The sequence below is a fragment of the Nerophis lumbriciformis genome, linkage group LG14 (genome assembly GCF_033978685.3).
Source record: "Nerophis lumbriciformis linkage group LG14, RoL_Nlum_v2.1, whole genome shotgun sequence".
Classification (NCBI taxonomy): domain Eukaryota; kingdom Metazoa; phylum Chordata; class Actinopteri; order Syngnathiformes; family Syngnathidae; genus Nerophis; species Nerophis lumbriciformis.
In genome coordinates, this window is record NC_084561.2 from 22,107,806 (window position 1) to 22,132,823 (window position 25,018).

Below are 25,018 nucleotides of genomic sequence, written 5' to 3' on the forward strand. Positions count from 1 at the left end.
TTTGCTAATTTGATCAAAAGACAAACCTAACATTTATCGTAGCATTCACTTATTTTTATAAACTGAACAACACAAATGGACTGCTTATGTGAATTACAACAACGTGACATTGGTTATTTTCATATGTGACCATATTTACCTGCTCAGATTTCACAACTTTTTGTCATTATTTTTACAGAGCACATTAATAATATGCACTCTGCCACACAAAAAGCACAGAGACGGTGTATTTTCTCTTGAATTTCACAACTTTTTTTTGTGTCTTATATTATATTTGTCTTTTTATTTTGTAACCCTTCCCCGGAAGTTGTGGGGTAACATTATGGTTGACTTTATGGCTCACTAAATGGTGCTGTTCTGACAGGGAAGGAGTCAAATCTCCTCAGTCAGACGCCGGTGACTCCTCCGCTCGGGTACCGAGTTTAGACAGCAGACACCGCGGGAACTTGTGCCTTACACACCGGGAGGTAAGGTCAGCGAGTTTGCGTACTCTCCCCCACTCTCTAATGGACACTAAACCTGCTCATATATGACTAAGGTACGACTTTAGAGGCTAATTTCGCAGTATTTATTTCTGCCTATAGTAAATTGCTGTCGTTTATTTTGCTATGATGCATTAGCGTGAAATAAGCTAGCTAGCACTTTTAAGCAAATCATAGTAGGGAATTGGAATTACTTTTGTGTGTGTGTGTGTGTGTGTGTGTGTGTGTGTGTGTGTGTGTGTGTGTGTGTGTGTGTGTGTGTGTGTGTGTGTGTGTGTGTGTGTGTGTGTGTGCGTGTGTGTGTGTGCGCGCGTGTGTGCGTGCGTGTTTAAAAGACCAGTGATGTGGCCAACAGCTGACATTTGGTACACATGTGACGCTTTGGGAGTAACTTCTCCCAAAAGCAGAGTTGATTATAATAATTCCTATTTTATTAACCTAAACTTGTGCAGCCAGCACATGCCATGAAATGATGTAGGCCTAATGTTTTTTTTTTTTTTTTTTTTTTAGTTGAATAAGAATCCATTATATTCATATTTGTACACAACACTGTCAGATGAGCAGGTTTTTGGTCTGCTAATCAAATCATTGAGTTTTTTTTTCTCCGGGTGAATGAAATGCTTGAGTTTAAAATCGGGTGTTCCAGACTTTTTCCATCAAGGGTCGATACATTAAAAAAAATCAACTGCAGGGGACCACTTTGATATTTGTTTTTAATAATTTTTTTGATTTTGTTTAGAGATGTCCGATAATGGCTTTTTTGCCGATATTCCGATATTGTCCAACTCATAATTACCGATTCCGATATCAACCGATACGATATATACAGTCGTGGAATTAACACATTATTATGCCTAATTTTTTTGTGATTCCCCGCTGGATGCATTAAACAATGTAACAAGTTTTTCCAAAATAAATCAACTCAAGTTATGGAAAAAAATGCCAACATGGCACTGCCATATTTATTATCAAAGTCACAAAGTGCATTTTTTTTTTTTAACATGCCTCAAAACGGCAGCTTGGAATTTGGGACATGTTCTCCCTGAGAGAGCACGGGAAGGTTGAGATGGGCGGGGTTGGGTGGGGCGGGGTTGAGGTGGGGGTGGGGGGTAGCGGGGGTATATATTGTAGCGTCCCGGAAGAGTTAGTGCTACAAGGGGTTCTGGGTATTTGTTCTGTTGTGTTTATGTTGTGTTACGGTGCGGAAAAGCATATTATCAGACATCTCTAGTTACTAGTATTATTATATCAGCTTCTGCTTTTTTCCCCCCTCAAAATTTCATATAGGACGGAGGACACATAGCGTCCAGGTGACTGTAATTTCACCAGCAAATTATGCTAATGTATTTTATTCTTCTGAAAATTAATCTGTCATTCATTTCCCATAATGTCAATTAGTCTTTGAGTACTCGGTAGATAACTAACTGTACTTGTAACTAGAGATGTCCGATAATGGCTTTTTTGCCGATATCCGATATTCCGATATTGTCCAACTCTTAATTACCGATTCCGATATCAACCGATTTAATGGAATTAACACATTATTGTGCCTAATTTTGTTGTGATGCCCCGCTGGATGCATTAAACAATGTAACAAGGTTTTCCAAATTAAATCAACTCAAGTTATGGAAAAAAATGCCAACCTGGCACTGCCATATTTATTATTGCATGAGGAGGTTGAGGTGGGCGAGGTTGGGTGGGGGGCCGGATGGGAGGTGTATATTGTAGCGTCCCGGAAGAGTTAGTGCTGCAAGGGGTTCTGGGTATTTGTTCTGTTGTGTTTATGTTGTGTTACGGTGCGGATGTTCTCCCGAAATGTGTTTGTCATTCTTGTTTGGTGTGCGTTCACAGTGTGGCGCATATTTGTAACAGTGTTAAAGTTGTTTATACGGCCATCCTCAGTGTGACCTGTATGGCTGTTGACCAAGCATGCTTTGCATTCACTTGTGTGTGTGAAAAGCCGTAGATATTATGTGATTGGGCCGGCACGCAAAGGCAGTGCCTTTAAGGCACGCCCCCAAAATTGTTGTCTGGGTGGACATCGGGAGAAATTCAGGAGAATGGTTGCCCCGGGAGATTTTCGGGAGGGACACTGAAATTCGGGAGTCTCCCGGGAAAATCGTGGGGGTTGGCAAGTATGACTGGTAGACGCAACTGCTCTGTACTTCTCCCTACGTCCGTGTACCACTCCGTACAGCGGCGTTTTAAAAAGTCATAAATTTTACTTTTTGAAACCGATACCGATAATTTGTGATATTACATTTTAAAGCATTTATCGGCCGATAATATCGGCAGCCTGATATTATCAGACATCTCTAGTTACTAGTATTATTATATCAGCTTCTGCTTTTTTCCACCTCAAAATTTCATATAGGCCGGTGGACCTATAGCGTCCAGGTGACTGTAATTTCACCAGCAAATTATGCTAATGTGTTTTATTCTTCTGAAAATTAATCTGTCATTCATTTCCCATAATGTCAATTAGTTTTTGAGTACCCGGTAGATAACTAACTGTACTTGTAACGCTCCCTTTCCGTCGCCAGATTTGATATGCCGCCCCCTCTTGGTGTGATGTCATCTACAAAACTAGAGCCCATTTTCCAGCATAGATAGTGTGGATAAAGGCATATACAGTTGAAACTCGATTTACAAACTTAATTGGTTCTTGAACATGGTTCGTAAATTGATAAGTTTGTAGAGTGAAGCCGAGTTCCCCATAAAAATCAATGAACACATGAATAATTGGTTCTAGCCTTGACAATAGTACCTGTTTAAGTAAACAATTGCAAACTTTGAAAACACTATAATGTGTGTGTGTTATATACTGTATGTATATACTGCATATATCAAACCAATATAACAAGGGGGTAATGGTTTAACAATCCCCTTTTTATCCAAAAAACATCACAGCAAGCTTAATTGTCAACACACACATTCCCACAAAAGTCTCGTTGGTGCACTCAAAAACCTTAACCACCATGTTACTACAATAAAAAACAAAACAAGTTTAAATCATTTTAACCTGTGTTAGCTAATATGTGTCGCATTGTTGAACACTGGGAGTTTCGGCCTGATAAACGATCAGTGGCTTCACGTAATCACCGCTAGCGTTAGCACAAACTAGCAGTGTGAGACGATCTTTCTCCTGCTTGTGTCCCGGTAGTGCCCTCTCCGGTCCGCTCTGTCATATTTTTTGGTCTCATCCCAATTAAAGACTTGCTGCGGAACAAATCCCCCTTCGCTGATAAAAATCTTCTAACTGAGGGTGTCTTAAGCTGGAGGCTAACGAGCTAAAGCGCTGGCTCAAAGTGGTTTTCTAGCAACCCGAAGCTATACAGCGAGACTGTGAGAGTTTGGACTCATTTAAGTTGTTTCTAATCTCACAAAGTGATCTCCAAGACAGGCTGACAAAGCTTTGAGCGGCACAACGTACGACAATTGTGGAAACAAACAAGTCAGAATCGCCGCTCACTGTCGAATGTAAACAGGATGTGACATAATGACAAAATGACTGTGTGTGCAGAAATGTATGTCATCAAAATGGCAGCCCCTGATGGGTTCAAGCGGCATGAAAAATGAATGAATTAAGCGTTCGTACGCCGAGACATGGTTCGCTTACAGAGGCATAAAGATTTGTAAATCGAAAAGGTCGCAAATAAGGCGTTCATAAATTGAGGTTCCACTCTAAAACCATTATATGGATCACTTAGTTGCATGTTTTTGTCGGCCTGGTCCATGATTACTTCAAAACTAAGATCATGTGCAAAAATTATCGCCGTTATCTTCCATAGACCTCATACTTTCTCATGCTCTTTTAGCATTTTCTCAAGCATGTTGAAGAAAACATCAGTATAAGAGGACACAAAATAGAGTACTAGCGACATACCTTTGCTTTCTCTTGTTTTTGAGCACCGGGTCTGCTTTTCTTTCTCCGTTTTTCTGCAGATTCTGACTCAGTCTTCTCTCCTCATGGGTGCTCCTGATTTTCGGGATCGCATTTTGCTTGAGTCTTTTGAATTTTTTCACATCCAAACAGCAACCAAAACCCTTCGTAGTCAGATTATAAAAATGATCGCTGCAAGCTACATCCATCCCATTTTACACAAAAAGTCATATTGACTGGAGAGGTCCATACTTTCCTCATATTCCCATCATTTGGAAATGTATGCAGGTTGACCCCTTCTTTAGTTGTATTGCTATAACCTGCAACAATGCATCAGGCAGACATATTTGATCATTCCTTGAACTTCTGAAAATATCGTGACTCGGAATGAAGATGCTACCAAAACTACACAATATGAAATAGGCTCCAGTTTTCTGTAGGTGACGTCAGCAGGCTGTTGCAGGCCCGCCCACCTTTCGGAGCCGAAAGTGGGGCGTTTTAAAATGGGCTAAAATGGATCAGAATTCAAGTCCAAAAGCTTTACTGTGCATGTCTATTTTAGGAGACATTTTCCTGCAGACATAATTTTTTAGGTACAGAACTTACAATTCTTTGTAGCCTGTAATTTTGAGTACTTTTAACTTAATGTTTTAAGTATTCCAGCCTCATAGTACTTTACTGAGAAATAATTTGTACAAACAACAGAAAAACATCTATCTTGGTTAACTATGTCATAAAGTTACATTTACTCACAAGGTAATCTGTTTGTGTGTTTTTTTTTTAAGTAAGGTTAACACTGTGGTGTCCAAAGTGCCATTTGCACCCCTTAGCTAATTTTTAACGTCCTAACATTAGCATGCTGGCTTTTTTGATAATTTTGCAGGTATGCAACTCAGCATAAAATATTTCCCATCTATAAAGCGCATCAGGATATAAGCCGCACCCACTAAATTTGAAAAGAAAAAAATATTTTTCCATGTATTAGTTGTACCAGACTATAACCCGCAGATATATATGTTGCGACATGAGTTATTCACACAGGAAGATTCTGTAAATGTTTATTCACATACCTTAATTGTTTCCAAACAGTGCATGTAACACGGCAGTAAAATGGGATGATCAAACAGAGCAAAAGTCATTGTCATGCAGAAGCAAGTTCTCAAATCAGCTAAACAGACTCAATAACTCCATAGTGACGTCTTGGTGAGTTTATTAAGGAATTTGTGAAACTAAAACAATACAAAAAGAATGTCGTAAGTTAATAATACCAACACAGACTGTGTTAGCATATTAGTTAATGCTAACGACACTAATGTCATTATATTACGATAGCGCATACAAATATGCATGAAAACACTCCTACAGACATCACACATGGGACGGTTTAGTAAATATAAACCGTTTTAGTTACATTGTAAAACTTACAAACGCTGCTTGGAGTGATGAATGACGACCCATACGAGTAGAAACGCTATGGACGGCTATAAGACTAAATGTCACTTCTACTTCCGGTTGTTGAAAGCACTAAATGGAAGGACGCTACAGCTCCTGCAGTGAGCGAATTCATCCACAAGATAGCGCCATAGCACAAACAATAAAACACCCTCTGTCTTTTTGCTTTTTTTAAATTTATTTAAAAAAAAATATATATATATATATTTATGGCCATCAGCAAAGAAAACTCTATAAGTGTAGGCAAAAGTAGCGGTTTATAGTCTGGAATTTGTGGTTGTCACTTGACAATTGACACCTGTTAGTTTGCTAACATTAGTATGCTATTTTTTTTTTTAACTAATTGTGTAGGTATACACCTGTTATATTTTGGTACTTGACACATGTTACAGTTAGCTTATTAGAATGCTGACATGAGCATGCTAGCTTTCTTTAGCTTATGTAACAGGTTTCCTTAGTGCCATATATTTTGGTATTTCACAAATGTTAACTTTAAGCATGCTATTGTTAGCATGTTAACATAGTACTGTTAGCTTGTTTAGCTCATATTTTTTTTTCATGACGCTATCTGGCCAGCGTGCCAACTGTTAACATATCAGTTCGGCTTTGGCTCTTTAGCATTCACACAACATTTTTAGCGAGTATGCATTTTCTACTTCTTTGAATAAAGTCTATATATTACATCGGTTTTGAAGGCGAAACCTCCAAAATGGCCCCCGCATCCTTTGATTTGTCGATCTGTGGCCCTCAGTGGAAAAAGTTTGGGCACCCCTGTGTTAATTGATTGGATTTAAAGTGTATGAAATAAGTGTTGCCAGATTTAGAGGGCCCCTTTAATGTTATTTCCACAAAACAGTATAAAACAAGCCATGGGCCACAGTTGATCACAGGGCCGCATTTTGGATACTACTGCTTTAATTCAATCAACACACTGTTGTGTGGCTGATAAATAACACACAATTGCATAGAGATGCCAGTGCTCTCCACTAGAGGACACTGCAGAAAAAGCTCAAGTCAGCGATTTGCAATTACAGTCATTTTGTGGCAACCTTACAGAAGATTTATACTGAACGAATTGCGTAAAATTAGAAAAACATTGTACGTAAGTGAATGAACTTTGTGTGCTAAGCTGCTAACTAACTCTGTCCCATGTCCTGTCAGCACTCTCTCTCCCCCAAATATTGTTTCAGATTTAAGAGGCGCATTTTCAAGGGAGTGAGGGGTTCATGTCGAAGGTTCTTGGGCCTGTTTATGTTCCCACTTTTCATCTGCACTCTGTTTATTTGGGGAAACGGAGAGTGGAATGCCTGCCCCTCGTTTTCCTGCGTCTCTATACCAGACAGAGTTTAGTCTGAGATAGATCTCCCTCTGCTTTGCATTATTCTCCATCACCTGCGCAGGCGTTTTCATGCAGATAGCTCTTAGAATCTGTTTTCTCAGGACCGTTACAAGGAAATAATTGCGGCTGATGCCATCTAAAGCGCCACATCTGACTTGTGACATTCTTATGCGGCATCTGATCCTGCAGCCTCAAGGTCTCATTAGAAGGAAGAAGGAAAGCCGCGCCGCCACTTTAATGCAATAATAAACTGAACCTAAAGCACATTCGTGGGCAAGTCTGGTCAGTGTGTGCATGCATGAGTGTGTGTGTGTGTGCGTGAGATAAGAGACACTTAGCATCAGTCTGCTCCACACAGACTGGGATGCAGTCATATGGTTTTGATTAGTGAGCAGCAGTTAAAGACAAGGATAGCATAGTTAGCTTAATTTTTTTTAAAATAAAGTCTAAACTTACAGTAAGGCACATTTGTTTATCATGGTGCGGCACTGATGTCCTAAAAAAAAAAGGACTGGTGTGAAAAGTGTGACCTGTCTTCAGCTCCCTGTGGTCGCTACTCCAAGCTCTTTGTCCGCTGTCTTCATGGAGTAAAATAAAAGTTAGAATACCACTGATACTCACACAAAGGCAGCACGGTGTAACAGGGGTTAGTGCATGTGCCTCACAATACGAAGGTCCTGAGTAGTCCTGAGTTCAATCCCGGGCTCGGGATCTTTCTGTGTGGAGTTTGCATGTTCTCCCTGTGACTGCGTGGGTTCTCTCCGGGTACTCCGGCTTCCTCCCACCTCCAAAGACATGCACCTGGGGATAGGTTGATTGGCAACATTAAAATTGGCCCTAGTGTGTGAATGTGAGTGTGAATGTTGTCTATCTGTGTTGGCCCTGCGATGAGGTGGCGACTTGTCCAGGGTGTACCCCGCCTTCCGCCCGATTGCAGCTGAGATAGGCTCCAGCACCCCCTGCGACCCCAAAAGGGAAAAGCGGTAGAAAATGGATGGATGGATGGATGATACTCACACACACACACTAGGTGTGGTGAAATTACTACATTTGACCCATGTTGGGGTGGTATAGCTCGGTTGGTAGAGTGGCCGTGCCAGTAACTTGAGGGTTACAGGTTCGATCCCCGCTTCCGCCTTCCTAGTCACTTCCGTTGTGTCCTTGGGCAAGACACTTTACCCACCTGCTCCCAGTGCCACCCACACTGGTTTAAATGTAACTTAGATATTGGGTTTCACTATGTAAAAGCGCTTTGAGTCACTAGAGAAAAGCGCTATATAAATATAATTCACTTCACTTCATCCCCTTGTTCCACTCCCTGGGAGGTGAGGTGAGCAGTGAGCAGCAGCGGTGGCCGCGCTCGGGAATCATTTTGGTGATTTAACCCCCAATTCCAACCCTTGATGCTGAGTGCCAAGCATGGAGGTAATGGGTCCAATTTTTATAGTCTTTGGTATGACTCGGCCGGGGTTTGAACTCACGACCTACCATATGTGTTATCTTGGCTTTGAGACTAACATAGTTTTTAGGGCCCAAGCAGCAAAGGCTGCGAGAGCCCTCCCACCAATTTCGCGTATTGTCATGTAACTCACTCGAGACATCCATCCTGACAGGATGCACATACAAGTCTCAAAAACCCATATTGGGAAAGAAAAGAGGAAGTTGGCCATCTTGGTTTCCATTGGCCATTTTTCGGCCAAAAACAGAGGTCATACTTTCACAGACTCCTTTTTGGGACTTTGACCAAATGAGTTGCAGTTAAAATGTCAGCTACTATACAAATAAGACAAGACAAGCTGTCATTACTTCAATTTAGATGATCAGAGACAGATACTAAACTGATGGGTGGTGGTATATTACAAATACATTTTGCCTACGCCTTGTCTAGTGGGCGTAACATGGCGCCCAAATTTTAGTTTGATGGCTCGCCACAAAACTTTCAACACTCATAACTCGGCTACATTAACTCGGATCTTGATCAGAATTGTTACAAATGATGAAGATGACACCCTGAAGTACTAGATCGGCAAGGGCTCTCTCAACGCTGCTCGCAGCTTTAATTTGTTTTTTATTTCTGCTGTGCAATGCAAAATGTAAGCTTGATGTATCGATGCAGAAAATTACTATATCGTGAGTTTTCGATTATACGTTCTCACGCTGTTGCTTTTAGCTGCGGGCATTACACTACAGGCGTTTCTCACTCTTTCTTGTCTCTCCTTCTCACAGAATAGCGCACCTTCTTACATACGTCACATACTGTCGCACGTGCAACGTTATACGCCCTCGCCGAGCAGAGAGGTAGCGGCATGGTAACGGTGCAAGTGGTAATACGAGAGAAAGAAGGTGCAAATCTGGTAACAAATGAAGGAAGAATAATTAATTCCCAAGAAAAACAGCACAGGTTCCATCGTCTGGCTTCAAGCGGGAATATGTTGAACAGACAACTGTAATATGTATATAATGCGGCAAAAGCGTTGCTACAAAAAGTAGCAGCACTACTAATTTGTAGCATCATTTGAAAAGTCACCCGCTAGAGAATGAAGAGTGCTTAAAACTCCGCATGTCAACATCTCCGGCCAGTGCCACACCCACAAAATGCCGAAGCAACCAGCACTGACCCAATTGAGCCTGGCGTCTTCCATTTCCACATCAACACTGTATGAAAAAAATAGTCAACAACTAAAGGAGATAACGTCCGAAGTAACCTACCACATAGCGAAGGACATACATTTGATTTCCTATTATGCAGCTCATTTTTATTTGACAGTTATTGAAATATCTTGTGTGACATCATGCACAAAAGTGCACGTTATTTGTTTTAAAATATTGTAGTGGCGTTCTGTACAAAAAGTGCACATTAATTTAGTGTTGTTTTGATATGTCATCTTAGTGACATCGTGCACTAATAGCTTGTTTTAAAATGTCTCTGACAATCTTGCACTTTCTGTTTTGGAAATGACATGAATGTTTGTGCCACTGCTTAATAACTGTTAAATAAATACAATTTTGGTACATTTACTTAGTTGTGATTTCCCTCTCTGCATGAAAGTTTAAAATTAGCCTATATTAATGCAGTATGAACAAGATGTAGACACATAGAATCATCATACTGGTGTGATTATGTTAGATGTTTACTGTTCATACATTTACTGCTTTCTTTAAAAGATGTTTCAAATTCACATAACATGATGATAACCAACCACGTAGTGTGTGACAACCATCCCCATTATGGGGTTGGTTATCTCAATGTACTCTAAGTGTCTTTGAATGTAAATTATTTCTTTGGGAAAATTATTTGGGATATAGATTTCAAGCTTGGGCCAATAACACATTTTGCTGGATGATATATTGTCCCACAAATTATTGCAGCTAAATGTTATAATAGTCTGCATTATTTTGAGACCAAATTGAGCACAAATGAAATCATAATACATCATAATAATAAAATTAAACCCTTTCAAAGGCAATAAACCTTTTATATCTCATTACTATTTGTTACCATTTTAATTAGAAGCTTAATATATTTTAATGATCTTAAATAAGTAAACAAATGATACAAATAAAATTGACTCTGTCTCTGTTTGCAAAAATTGCTCTTCAATAAATATTACACATCTTGAAGTGCAGATTTTTCCCTAGTTGGAAAAACTGGGTTGGGTGGTTTGTTTTACTGTTGTTTTTTGTTGCCATTTCTTTCCAACAAATTCGGCAGACTGGCTTATTCGTCTGTGTTTATGGGGTCATCTTGCTCATTTAGTTTGAAGCTGAAATATACCCACACCAAGTATTTGGCTTTAAAATCATCTTTTTTCCTCTTAATTTTTATTACTTTGCGATGTTTTTCACTATCAACTAGCGAGGCTCAGCATCCTGTGTGTGTAAGCTAGGGTCCCGCCTTCGCCAAACGAGACAAATATTGTGAATGACTGACAAGAGGGTTCACTTTTGTAGAATTGGGGGTGCATTTGTTGATGTCCTAAGGGTTTCCCCTGTGACCCAATGTCTAAAAACTTTGTGAGTCGTGTATAGTGAACAAAAAAGTATAAATACATATTTTTCTGGGGATTGTTGTGATGTGGAGAAGGGGCGGGATTTAATAAGCTCTGTTTTTTCCTACTCCTTTTCGGACCTGATGAGGTGTATAACTGTTAACATGAGTCTATGCCCAAATGTAATAAAATAAACTAAACTGAGCGCTGTTAATTTATTTTACTATCGAATAAACACGCTGAGTGTTGCACAGAGTGAACCCTCTTGCACCCTGTTTTTAAGTGAGAGACGAAGAAAACCAATGCACACGTTAGGAATGGGAATTGATAAGAACTTTACGATTCCCATTCCACTTTCAATTCTGCTTAACTGTTTTGTTCTTTATCGATTCGCTTATAGATTCTCATTTGGATAAAAGGATAGCAAACAAGTTGATTAGCATAATTTTAGTTTAGTTTAAAAAAAAAAAAAAGAGTATACAAACACAACAATGAGGTCTTAAAAGACCCACGGCCTCAATGGTGTGCCAAAAAAAATATTTTGTTTTGAGAATAACTAATATAATAATAAAATAAATATTTGACTGTAGTAATAGACAAAATAAAAACATAAACTATTCTGTGACACATAACAATTACACACATTTCAGACAAAAAACAAATACAAGACAAGTGGAACTGTACACTGAGAAATATTTTAACCATAAACTATGAAAATTAACCATTATTTTGCAGAAAATTAAGTATATCTGCTTTTTTAGGATGCACATGCAATATACTGTATCTGACTAATCACTGTGTCTCCGGCTGTGGAGAACATCTCTTAGACAGGAAGGACGCGTGCAAACTGCCGGTCAGATGCCGCCTTTTCATGTAATGTATACGAAACATTCCTTTTATGTTTACAGTTAATAATAACATGTTTTAACATGTTGGGAAGTGTTGATTTGATAAGTACCTGCAGTTTTAAGAGCAGACAACTTGCTGACTATCCTGACTCGGAAGGGATGGAAAAAGCATGATCCATTCAACGTTATCACATGCTGTGTCTGAATATCCACTTTGCAAGTATTGCAAGTTACCCTGTTGTCTTCCTTTCTCATGTTTGTGCTGCGGATCGGAGCCCTGCGTGGTGACGTCATGCGTAGCCACAGGTATCGATAAGGGAATCGTCAACACAGCTGTCAAATGATTCCCATAAATTGAAACCCTTGGAAATGGTCCTCAACAAGAACCACTTTTTGATTCCCATCCCTAACACACGGATATGGCAATTTATTAGTGCTGGAAAAGTTATCAAGTTCATTTTCATTAATCGTTCTGTTTGACTATTGGCCCAGTCCTATAACACCTTAAGCTTCAATTTAATGGAAATACTCTTAATAGATGTTTTGATGATGAGCAATTTACACCGGAGTTAAAACTGCGACCACCAACCCAGTTCTTAACACCGTCACCTTTGCAAGACAGCATACACCCGTTTCATCTGTCGCTGAGGGAGGTTTGAGGAGAGATAGTCCATGCATGTTGTGTGTCCACAAATCTTTATAAGAAGCTTGACTTAAAAGGCGACCGCATTGGGGAGGTCCAGTTTTCCCCTCTAGGACTAAAACAAACAAGATGAGAGTTGGAGGTAATGAAAAGCACTTGATATCAAGCTGCAAGTTTAATAACCCCACCATAAATCGAGAGTGGGAGCAGAGGTAATGAAACGTAGGACTTGGGCTTGTGCAGGAAATGACTGGGAGAAGTCCTGAGGGTGGGGAAGAGAGACTTTCACTTGTTCCATAAACTATATAAGGGAAGCAGCAACAGTACAAAGAAGACTCAGTATTTTTACCTACACTCTCTTTTACTCTACTCTCCAAGGGCTGCTTAGAATAGATGACCATAATGTATTTCTTCAACACACTGTCCCTCTTTAAAGTTTCATTCAAACAATTAACACTGAAGAATGGATCTCCCAGCTGGCTGGAGCAGCTCACACTCTGCTGTCTCTCTCTTTCATTCCCCTGGGCTGTGCTCTTATCCCCCCATCCCTCCTTTTCACAAGGAAACTTGCTTCCCTGCTCTCGTCACCAAAAGGTTTCCCATCTGCTTCCGATTACCTTTGGCTGCAGTTGGTGAGCTGCCAGCCATCTGGGCCCGTGTGGCGTCTCCGTTCGCTCTTCTCTCCCCCAGACGGCTTTGAGGGAGGGAGGGTTGAAGGGCAGACTTCGAGGAGTACTGTATAGGCATTTAGCTGACGCTGCAATGTCAAGTAGGGAAACTTAGAGAGACCAGGCAAAGAAAGAATGAAAATGGAAATCCTGATCATTTTCTTTTGCAATAAGCGCTGTTGTCTGTAGAGCTGGGTACCCTTCACATTTTATTCAATATGGTACCATTTCCTGATTACTGTGAATCAATACAGGTACTGAACAGTACCAATTTCCGGTACTTTTGTGTGTGCTCAAATGTGTTAATAAATGTTAAAATTTAAAACAAATTTAATTCGACATTTTAAACTGAGCGGTGCTTTCCATTTGTTTGTTTTCTTACATTTCAGTTTCATTTGCAAGTATTGTACTGTGCTGTATCATATAGTAGACTTTGCATGTAGTTGCAATTCCAAGACATTAGATGGCAGTAGGGTATAGTCTATGGCAGAGCTGTGTATACCGTATTTTTCAAACTGTAGTGCGCACCGGATTATAAGGCGTGCTGCTGATGAGCGGGTCTATTTTCATACAAAATGCGCACTAGACTATAAGGCGCATTAAAGGGGTCATATTATAAAGTTAAAGTACCACTGATAGTCACACACACACTAGGTGCGGTGAAATCAACCTCTGCGTTTGACCCATTCCCTTGTTCCACCTTCTGGGAGGTGAGGGGAGCTGTGAACAGCAGCGGTGGCCGTGCTCGGGAATCATTCTGGTGATTTAACCCCCAATTGCAACCCTTGATGCTGAGTGCCAAGCATGGAGGTAATGGGTCCCATCTTTATAATCTTTGGTATGACTCGGCAGGAGTTTGAACTCACAACCTACCGATCTCAGGGCGGACACTCTCATGATTTTTTTCTACATTTAAAACACTTCCTTGTGATCTACATAACATGTAATGGTGTTTGTTGGTCAAAATGTTGCATAGATTATGTTTTACAGACCATCTTCAAGTCGCTTTCTGACCATCGCTTCAGGATGCGCCGTTTTGTGGGCGGTCTTATTTACGTGGCTCCACTTCGACAGCATCTTCTCCCCGTCATCTTTGTTGTACCGGTGTAGCGTGCAAGGACGGGGGTAAAAGAAGTGTCAAAAGATGGCGCTAACTGCTTAAATGACATTCAGACTTGACTTAAATCAATAATGGAGCAGCATCTCCTCATCCGTCGCTAACGAGTGCAACAACAACGCCAGAAATGTGTCCTATGAAAAAACGTCCGATTTTTAACTGTTACCTGGTAGTACAGACGGACTTCAACGGGTACTGAATTTGGTTTAGTTGTCTTGAGTATTTTTTCAAATGTAACTAGCAACTACCCATGTGGATAAATACAGCAAATATACCATAGTGGTCTGGTAGAAAAAATAGTTGCAATACAACCACTATAAACGTCTGTTATTTACTGTGATAGCAAGCCACAAAAAGTAATAAAAACTATGTTCGGAGCTGGTCAGAGCAAGGAAAACGGAGGAGGGCAGCACCTGTAGGTAAGATAACCTTAGCTCTAGTTCTTTTGTTAAGTAATGCATTAACAAAAGACCACCTGAGTAAAAAGGCACAAGGGGAAAACAAACCAAAGACAGAATTAGTGTTGAAAGTGAAAACATATGAGGAATACTCACAAGATTGCTTAGGGAAGGGACATAGTTGACCAAAAGCACACACAGAAAAGATTATCCAAATCAACTGGCAGGTAGAATCTGCTTGGCTTAAAAGACACACTAATTGCAAACAGGTTACAGGTGAGCCTCACTGCTGCAAACATGACGCCTGGCATCCACACCAGAGTTAAATCTGTGTCCTCAGCCCAGATAATTTTGTTTCCCGTGGTCTGAAAGTCTTTCAGGTGCCTTTTTGAGAAACTCCAGGCAGACTGCCATTTGTCTTTTACTCAGGGGTAGTTTTTGTCTGGCCACTCCTGCTATTAAAAGAGTCTTGGTGGTTCTGAATCAATTACATTTTTGGATAATGGAGGCCATTGTTGTCATTTTGTCTCTCAAAGCTGTAGAAAGTGTTCTTGTTGTTCATTTCCTTGTTTTAGAGAAATGACAGCATATAATGCACTGTCTTGACCCTTCTAGTGTCACTTAAGTATTTTTGTGATAAACCCAACATCATCAAAGTACATTGCTCCTTTCAATGTCCCAGCCAAAACCAAGGCTCCTTCCCCAATTGTCTCTCGGATCTGAAGAATCTTTACATATTTTTGGTCCAAACCAATCTTGATGTTCCACAACCACAGAGTAAAACAATGCATTTGAAACCACACCTCACAAAGCAAGGCACAGGAATGATGAATTATAGTAGCGTGTAATCTAGTTATTGAAAGTACTTGTCATGTGCTTGACTTAAAACACTGCACAGATCAAGGATTGTATTGCTGTTAAGTGTTGTCCACCTCTCTGAAGTGTTTTCTCTCAGTAATTGTCTGGGGTGTTCTTATTCTACAGTAATGTGCAGATAGTTTTCACAATAAACGCCCAAGTTGCCTGCATCATGCTAGTTTATTGCATTTTAAATGTGCAGCTCTGTACTTATTCAAATTGATTCCAAGCCATACATCATTATAATGGTCCTTTTGACACTTATAAACACACACCACTCATTCCTTTCTTTAACTTGACACCATATATTTAAAGCCACTGTGTATTCTGTATTTAACAGGGTGACAACCTATCACTCAAAATGTGTGATGTCATCGTGTTGAAAATTCACGTTCGTGCATTGGATTTCTGCATTATTTGCTCAACTGTTTAATGTCTCAATCATCATGTACTTTAAGCAAGCAGTACCAATTGAATTCCTACCATTCTACTCAAATAAACTTTTTACTAGTTGTACTATTCAAGTACTATTCAGCCGCTAAACTAGATTTGACCAATCTAAGTCTATGAGCATGAATTGAAGAAGCTTACTTGGATGAGAGGCAAAACGTCTTCAAAGACAACCTAAACAGTCCAGATGCGCTCAATCGAATGCCCTGAGATTACAATGACTTGGATGAATGAGAACATCCACAGACATATTTAAGTACATAATAAATGTAAGATGTTATGTAAGAGGGCCGCACTATGGTTAGCATGTCAGAACGTCTGTTTGGAGTTTGCATATTTTCCTTGTGCTTGCAAGGGTATTCTCTGGGAACTTCGACTTCACATTCCTAAAACATGCAGGCTAGGTTAATTGGAGACTCTGACATTGTTCATACTGTATGTGTATATATGTCTGTGTATGTGACCTAATATTGACAGGGGCGCCTTGTAACCCAAAGTCAGCTGGGATAGGATTCGGTCTTGTACAACCATGCCCTTTTGAGTTACTTCCATCAAAAATGATGAAGGTGACATGTGTTGAGTGTTTTTTTTTATTTGCAAGGTTTTGCAAAAACAACATCATCAATTTCTGCAGAACTTTCAAGAGGTGTGTGTGGGTCAAGAAAAAACTATTTCAAAGGAGTTTTTTTCCACTTTATTACGGCATAATAAAACTGTCCACTTTAACCCTTTAGTCTACTGAATTCAAAACTACGTTAAGTGGAGAAAGTGAAGAAAAACGAATGCTCTCAAAAAAAGTGTTATAAGTAAGTCATATATTTATTTTTTTATACATTTTTCAACAGCTTCATATCCATAGATATACATTTTTCATATATTTGTAATGTTTTTTTTTTATGTTTTATGCTCTTGTTCTAAAAGCAAGACCCAAAATCTTTTATGATTGGGAAAAACACAAAACATGTAATATTTTCCAAAAATGAGTTGCAAAGTGGAATACTTTAGATGAGGTAATTCCAGCCTTCAATAGGTCAATAATTCATGACAACACTGAAATGCATTACTATGTTGGGAACAATGACAGTTTTTCCCAAAATCTATCCCTATTCCTGCTCGCGGAAAAATGGACAAACTCATAAAAGTGTTACCGGTAATTGAGTCATGTATGATTTTTTTTTTTTTTATCTTTAAATTGCCTCAAATCTTTCAGCAGCTTCAGATCTATCCATAGATACATTGTTATGTCTTTTATGTTTCATTCTGTTTTATTTAAACCAACAAACAAACACATTTACTTTTACTATGGAAAAAAAAAAAGCCGTGGTGCCTTTCTGCGAGATTAGCAACACTAAATCGGCCCTAGAGTGTGCATGTGAGTGTTGGTTGTCTGTGTTGGCCATGCGATGAGGCGGGGAGTCCCCCTGGGTTTACCCTGCCTTCTGCCCAAGTGCATCTGAGATAGGCTCCAGCCCCCCTTGCAACCGCGATAGAGACAAGTGATATAAAATGGATGACTGTAAGCTATCGGTACCTATTTTTTGCTGAAACTGAACCTTTGTTGTAACGTAAATAACGTATAACTTATAATAAGACGACATGCATTTGAAGTTACATAACCACATTATCTGTTGTCATGTAGTGGTTTAGTGGTGCCATTGCACACATACACACTGACAATGGACAAAAAATGTCTTCAAAACTGCATTTTATATAATAATAATAATTTACACACCTCTCCAGTAATAACAACCCACCACGAGCGTTGTTTACTTTATTTAGGTCGTTTGTTGGCAGATTTTTCAAATTGAATGAACAACTGTTTAAAAATGCATTATATGAATGAATAATATGTCTCTCGTAGGAGTGCAGCAACGATTTGATTCTATTCGTTATTTGTGGTTGCCGATACGATACAGGGACAATATTACTTTTGTAGAACAATATGAAACGATTCAGTGAGTTGAAATCAATTCTGTAACTTTTTAGCAAAACAAATAAAGCAGTTACTGTGAAATAAATAGTGTATACTGGACACTGCAGATGAAGTTTCTGATATTCCTGTTATTTCTTGTAAGAGAATTATGTATAAATGAAGTATTGATTCAAACAAGCAAATGAACAACAATTAATGGCCAATGCATTCACATCTTATTTGAATAAAGTGCCACCAACACTTTAGGTTGAATTAACAAGAGGAAACAATTTCTGCTCACATTTTCAGCATTAACATTTTTTTTAAATAAAAATACAGTAACCAACATTTTAACAGTAAATGTAAATGCTAAATAAAGTTCCCCGACTCGACCATAGCTGTATTCTGTTCTGACTTGGCATCGCCGATGAAAGACTGTCCCAGGTGTGGGGAAGCATGTATGCCTATCATCCCTGTTGATGGTGTTGGTCCCTTGCTTCCTTATTTCCATAGCCTCTTTGATCCATCTCTTGTATTATTTGTTTCTCATCAAATAACTTCTCTCTGTGTTCCGGGAGTCGGTGCGTGGCGGTAACTTGCCTCGCTTTCACTTCCATTGTATCGGTCGCGTCTTCTGTGGTTTAAAGTTGTGTTGCGGCTTTATTATTGTGTTGTCTTTTGCATTTATTGTGACTTTTGCAATCGTGATGTGGCTGAAAGTTATGATATTGAAATGCCTGGCAGTGGAGAAGCACCCCTTCCAAAAGGCACACAGACACACATGTCACAGATATTACACTGTCTTGGCGTTTATGACCTTTCTCAACCACCGTAGATATCCGCCATTTTTGTTTTGATGACGCCACAGACAGGAAAATAGACTTAACGTTTAAAATCTTTATTATTGCAAGTGCTCAACTTAATATAAAGTCTGCCGTTTCTAAATCCAATGTTTTCCTTATTCTAGTATCAATAAAATTGATCGATTCCCTTTTAAAACGATATTGGATCGATACCTATCTCTTGGAAGGCAAACCCGCCAAGCACACATCTATATACTTGAAATTTAGGAATATAAACCGATCTATCAATGTATCGATCAATCGTCACTCCTAGTCTCTTACAATAACTAGTGGTTGAGAAGTGTAATTATACCCAAACGTATTTATTTTTGTCTTTCAAAGGGAGATGCTTAAATCCATTCAGTATTTGTGGTGAAAGCATTGTTACATGTCAGGTTTTCAGTCTGTTGAAACATATGTATTACAATGGGAGTCAATTGGTGACCAAAATGGGCAAAGGTGTGTATAGTAAATCAATATCTCCTATTTGGAATAACTTTGTTAAATATTATGTGGCCAAATTTCTGCCTTCTAACCTTTAAATTAAAATGATTTGTTAAAGGAATAAAAAAATGCAGAAAATGTCAGTTTTTTGGTTAAGGTTTACTCAAGGGTTAAAGAAAATTACACTGCCTGTCCTATTGTCATCTGAACCAGGATGAAGCCTGCTAACAGGTGACCAATGAACACACACTTTAGTACTTCATTCTTTTCTCACTTTTCCTAAGTCTGGACTTGGCAGCAGTCTGCACTCTTTTCAGAGCCATTCCGGTTACCTTTGGTGTCGATTACTTTTTCATTATTGTACCACAACTTAACATTTCCCCTCTTACAAATACAAGTCTCAAATATTCTCTCGTAGCAGTCGACATGCCAGAATGTCAGCCAATTATAAGCCGCACAGTCAAGCATTCAGCCTGAAAGTCACTCAGCCATGCAACCAACAGCACAGTCAGCCACCATAGCGGTGATGGCAACCTGCTGCTCCTCTCAAATTGGCTCATTTTCCCCCTAGATCTCCGACATAATACCCACTTAAGTCCCTGTTTGGGCATTAAGCACAGCTTTTTACAACATCAATGCTTCCTTTGTGTTTGAAATCTTTCCGGTGGGCAGGCAGCTTAAGAAGTGAGGCCCCAGAGGCCTCAGGGTTGAACTTGCTGTTGTCTTTGACCATCAGAGTGAAAGATAGGCTGGGTGCCCTTTGCCCAAAGTCTACATTGATTAACTGCAGGACAATGCAATAGTAGGTGGTCATTCTCTTGGTGTTAAGATCTGGTCAGACTATTGATCTCAAGGGTTCCCCTTTTACTGTAGAACTGTACAACTCCTCTATTAAGCCCACATTTGCATTTTCTCTCTTATTCTCCTATCCGGAATTTCTCTCATGTTGTCAACTTTTTCTGTCCACAGGGCTTCTGAGAGGACTTCAGTCCTACATTTGCTTCTGAGCAGGCCTGTTTACATCTAGATCGGGGTTCCCCAACATTACTTGCTGAGAGAGACAACCAAGAGAAGGTGCTATGTCCGTCTCCATACTTTTTCAGACCACGGCCCATCGGAGAGCTGAGCTGTCCCACTGCTAGGCCAGGGGGCGCCAGAGAGGCCAGGAGACATGTTGGGACGGAGGCCCGGGGACCACTGCACTGAATTCTGTTACTTAAGCTGCTACTGTTGTAGCCATGGAAACGCTATGGAGGACTGCTGTGATCTGCACTGTCATCGTCGTAATGGGTGCCGCTGAGGTCGTAGGAGTTCACAGAGATGAGTTCTCTCAGTCACAAGGTGAGAGGAGACGATCGATTTGCTTGCATTCGACTTACCTACCTGTGTTCATTCACATTAGACTAAATGACACGAGACAAAATAGTCCCTAAAGTAGCAGTACAGGAGGTCTTCGGTCTACGGACGTTTTGTACCAACGACAGTGTTGTAAATTGTAAGTAAAAACTCATACCTAAATTTGCATTGAAAGGACATATGAAATACAGTCATGAAAATATTAAATACATGAATTAAATGAAACAGACATAAGAGAGAACAACTCCCTGCTTTTATACCATGTGGTTGTCTTGTACACTGAAAAAGAGGAATAGGCATGCTTATTGGGTGTGGGAAGTCTCAATAATGACATTACGCTGCTTAGTTATCACAGTCCATTATAGGAGCAGATCCTTTTACAATTTCAAGAAAATCATCAGGATGTCATGATGGTTGCATCGATCAAAAGGTTCAGACCAAGCATGCAGCCAATATTGGATGACATTTACCGGTATCACCTTTCGGAGTTATTTACAATGTTTAATTTCACTTCCCTGGTGATGACTTTCCTCTACTTTGACACACTTCCTACTAGGCGATATGGCCTAAAAATAAAATCTCAGATTTTTTTCACAGTAAATATGATTTAGGATTTTTTTTCCCCTACTTTTTAACGAAATCATTGAATACAGATGACAAAGATAATGCAAAACAAGTTTTTCTTTTATTTGATTAAAAAAATAGTACCGGTAGTTTGAATAGGGGTTAGAGGTTAGACTGCATCTTACTCTTACCCTTTACATACGCAAAGATAGTTTCCGCAAGGTTGTTGCAAAAGGGCACACATGATTTGTTTATTTTTACCAATGCACATGTGTTGAAAGTGCAATATAATTTGATGTGCATTTATCAGAGAAAAAGAATGACGGAAATGAATTTTTTTTTAATTAAAAACTATTTTCCCCTAAAATACGCTATCAGGTGTTTTTACACGATTACATTATTAATCAAACAAACTAATCGATAGATTAGTGGAATAGCTGCAGCCCTACTGCCATCAGAAAAATGACGGAGAAAAAGTTATAAACCAAAAAAAGCCAAATTGTCCTTTCTCATTGTAGCTACGCTTGCCTACTAATTTGTCTTCCTGTGTATTTTTTCGCCGCGCGCATGTAACTATGTCTCGTTTTCTTTTTGTACAGGATTTATTGATTTATGGGAGTGCGTCAAAATGAAAAAACTGATTGGCTCTGCCTCAGGCAGTATTACTATACTGGTGTAAAGAGTGTAAAGGTGACTAAGAGGTGTTGTTTTTTGTCTAGATGACTCTCATAATGTTAAAAACATATTTAGAAGGTCGTAAACAGCTTGTTTATGCTCTAGCTATGACAATATGTACTTTATAGTGGATAATGCCTACATTGCAGAAATCCATTTATCACGGTCATGTCCAAAACCAGTTAAGAGCTATAATGTATGGTACCAAAAGCTCATCTTAGCTTTTGAATTACAACATTTACGCACAGCGAGTAAGCGTGTGGATGACCTAAAAAAAACATATTTCTAAAAAATTATTCTTGAAAGTTTTGAATCGCTTCAGAAACGTAATAAAATAGGAATGGCGATTCAGAAGTGAACCGGTTTTTTTGTACCGTACTGTAACTGAAAGTGCCTTCATGTGATCTCAAATCTCATTTACTCCTACATCATTATTTTCTGTACGATATACTGTATCACCACATTTACAAACATACTGATATTACAAGTTCCAGAATGTACTGAAAAAATGCTTAACTAATAAGGAGCACTAACACAGTGGTATTTTACTATACTTTGCTACAAGCTACCCCTGCCTTACTTGTTCTCGCTGGATGTTACAGAAAATATGAGAATGTGTGAATTGGTGCCTGCTCTTTTTTGGTATAAATTCTGGCATCATATGTGTGTATATTGTATCTGCTGATGTAGTTATCTTGTAGTTGTAAAAGATAAAAAAGGCAGATACTGATAAAAAAAAAAAAGCTGAATATCTGCTCCGATAATCGATCAATCTCTACATTGCCACTTTGCTGACTGGAATACATTGAGGTTTTTTTAGGGATGCACAATTTTTGTTTTTTAAGCTGATACTTCAACTCATTTATGTCTTCTTTATTTTAATTTTTACTGAACTGTAATTTGTGCACACCTGTAGGTAGAAAAAACAAACAAATGTAGATTTGACTGTGGTGGGAACGGCCAACAGCCTTTCTTTGCGACAGGCGTCTTCATGGGCTTTCGGGGCATTGGGGTGTCGGGGTGACTGGTGAGGTTTGATTGTGTCGAAGCTAGGACAGGGTGATTATATGATTGTGATCGTTGATCGTGATTAATTTGAGTTCGATCACAGTGATCAGCTGGTAGCATATTTCTTCGATCAAACATGGCGGATGTGTCTGTTAGAAGTTACCGCAGTAGTAAACAGTAGGGAAGCAACGATGCTATATACAGTATGCTATGGTATAATCCTGCACAGAACAATCCACCTTCATTGACCGTGATCCTGTGTGTGTCTGTGACTGTGTGTGTGTGTTTTTGTCTGTTTGCGTGTGTGCGCGACCTCCCATTGCACCGTCACGAAAGTGAGTCTCATCACGACGTAATGAATGTTCTATCAGCGTTGTGCCTCTTCCCCTTAGACAGCTCGAAGTGCAGCCCAGGAGACCAAAATAAAGAAATATGACTAAAACTAGCATAGAAGTTGAAACACAATATTGAGAAAGAGCAGCGACTTTAGTGACAGACTTTACTTTAACTATCTGCTGCAGCTCACCAGTAATCCTGCCCAAAAATGCGGACTTGCAGGCACTATACGCTGCACTACAGACTACAGTCTATGTGACTGTATTGGTCCAGACTGGGAGAATCAACACATCCGCTAATTTAATCATAAAAGGCATTTTTATATCTAAATAATTTTTAATCAGACTTTTTATTTGAGTCTGCAAAGATTCCACTCCTCTGATCTAACATGTTCTAAAAATAAAAATAAACCTCTTTGTGTTCCTTTATTTTGATTGTGGATAAAAAACATTTAGTTTTTGAAATAATCATTAAACTTGTTTTATGTGCTGGTATATATTATTTTACAATACCTCAAATTCAAACTGCACTTTAATGTATTTTCATTTAATATAAGATACAGAATTTGGGTTTTAAAAACTCCACAATCTGGGTCACCACTTGTTGTATGCCAAAGCACTAGTGAAAAGCACTGATGTATACAAGTAAATAATAATAATAATTTACCCTTTGAAAGTGTTGTTTAGTAAATGCTAACTTGAAATAAAAGTATTATAGTATTCACTACACCAATTTAAGGCTGAAACGACGCGTCGACGTAGTCGACGTCATCGGTTACGTAAATACGTCGACGCGGTTTTTATGTTTCGACGCGTCGCATATTTACGTCACACTGCCGTCATGGCGGAGCGCAAAGCAGATGATGCGAGCGGTGCGAGCGAGGGGAAAAAAGCACGCCAAAAGTCGTCAAAAGTGTGGGAGTATTTCAATAAACGGCCTAATAATGTTGTAGCGGTGAACAGCTGTCTCGTCAGCTGACGCGCGAGCTCGCAACCGTGGCTGTTTAGCAACCAGCCAAACCCCAAAATTATATTTTATCTTAGAGCACATCCGCATCCCTATTCACCTAGGCAATCCCAGGAAATGTATATAATTCGGCATTATTTCGGCCAGTCGGCTTATATGATCAGAACCGATCAGTTTACGTTCACGCGCAGGTATAACGCGGCGCGCTCCCGTCTCATCTGCTGGTGCGCGAGCCCAGTAATTAGACAGCTTTGTCAAATCAAGGAGTACAAAAGACGCCAGCGCAGAGTGGAAAAAGGTTTAGTTCATTACAGATAACCCAGAGTTGTGCCAAAAGTATGTAAGATTTAATATTTCTCTTCGTGGGTGTGGCGCACCTGTTGCGCTGGTGAGATTGGGGGGGTGGGGGGGGGTTGTGTGCATGTAGCGTGCTTAGTCTGGAGGCTAAATACACACAGTGTGTTATGCAACTGTTGTTTAGTGTTGATATTCTTTGCTTAGTTTGATAAATGTTGGAGCAGTTTGCTTCATCAGGAGGGTGAAGTCGCTCAATTTAAAGTGTTGGATTTAACTGTGTTGGATCATTGGCTGCTGGTGAGGGCATAGAAAAAGGGGCATTTTTCTACCAGTAGACAGCGTTTAAGATTGAGTGTTTCACTGCTAAATTAATAATATATTTATATTGAATATGGATTTTAAATATGTATCTAAATAGGTGGTTAATTGGTTAGGTATTTATGTATTTGCATATTGGGTTTTCTGTTGCATTTATCTATTGTGTTTCTGGG

The 25,018-nt window shown here is 39.4% G+C and overlaps 1 protein-coding gene across 1 annotated transcript in view; it reads left to right on the forward strand.

Annotated features, from left to right (window-relative positions):
• Positions 1-336: 336 nt before the first annotated feature.
• The window catches only part of adamts10 (ADAM metallopeptidase with thrombospondin type 1 motif, 10), a 114,860-nt gene continuing 90,178 nt past the window's right edge, over positions 337-25,018 (forward strand). Inside the window, exons 1-2 of the mRNA XM_061975824.2 lie at positions 337-467; positions 20,295-20,666. Coding sequence (XP_061831808.1) covers positions 20,564-20,666 — 103 coding nt within the window. The 5' untranslated portion in view covers positions 337-467; positions 20,295-20,563. The remainder of the gene's footprint in view (positions 468-20,294; positions 20,667-25,018) is intronic.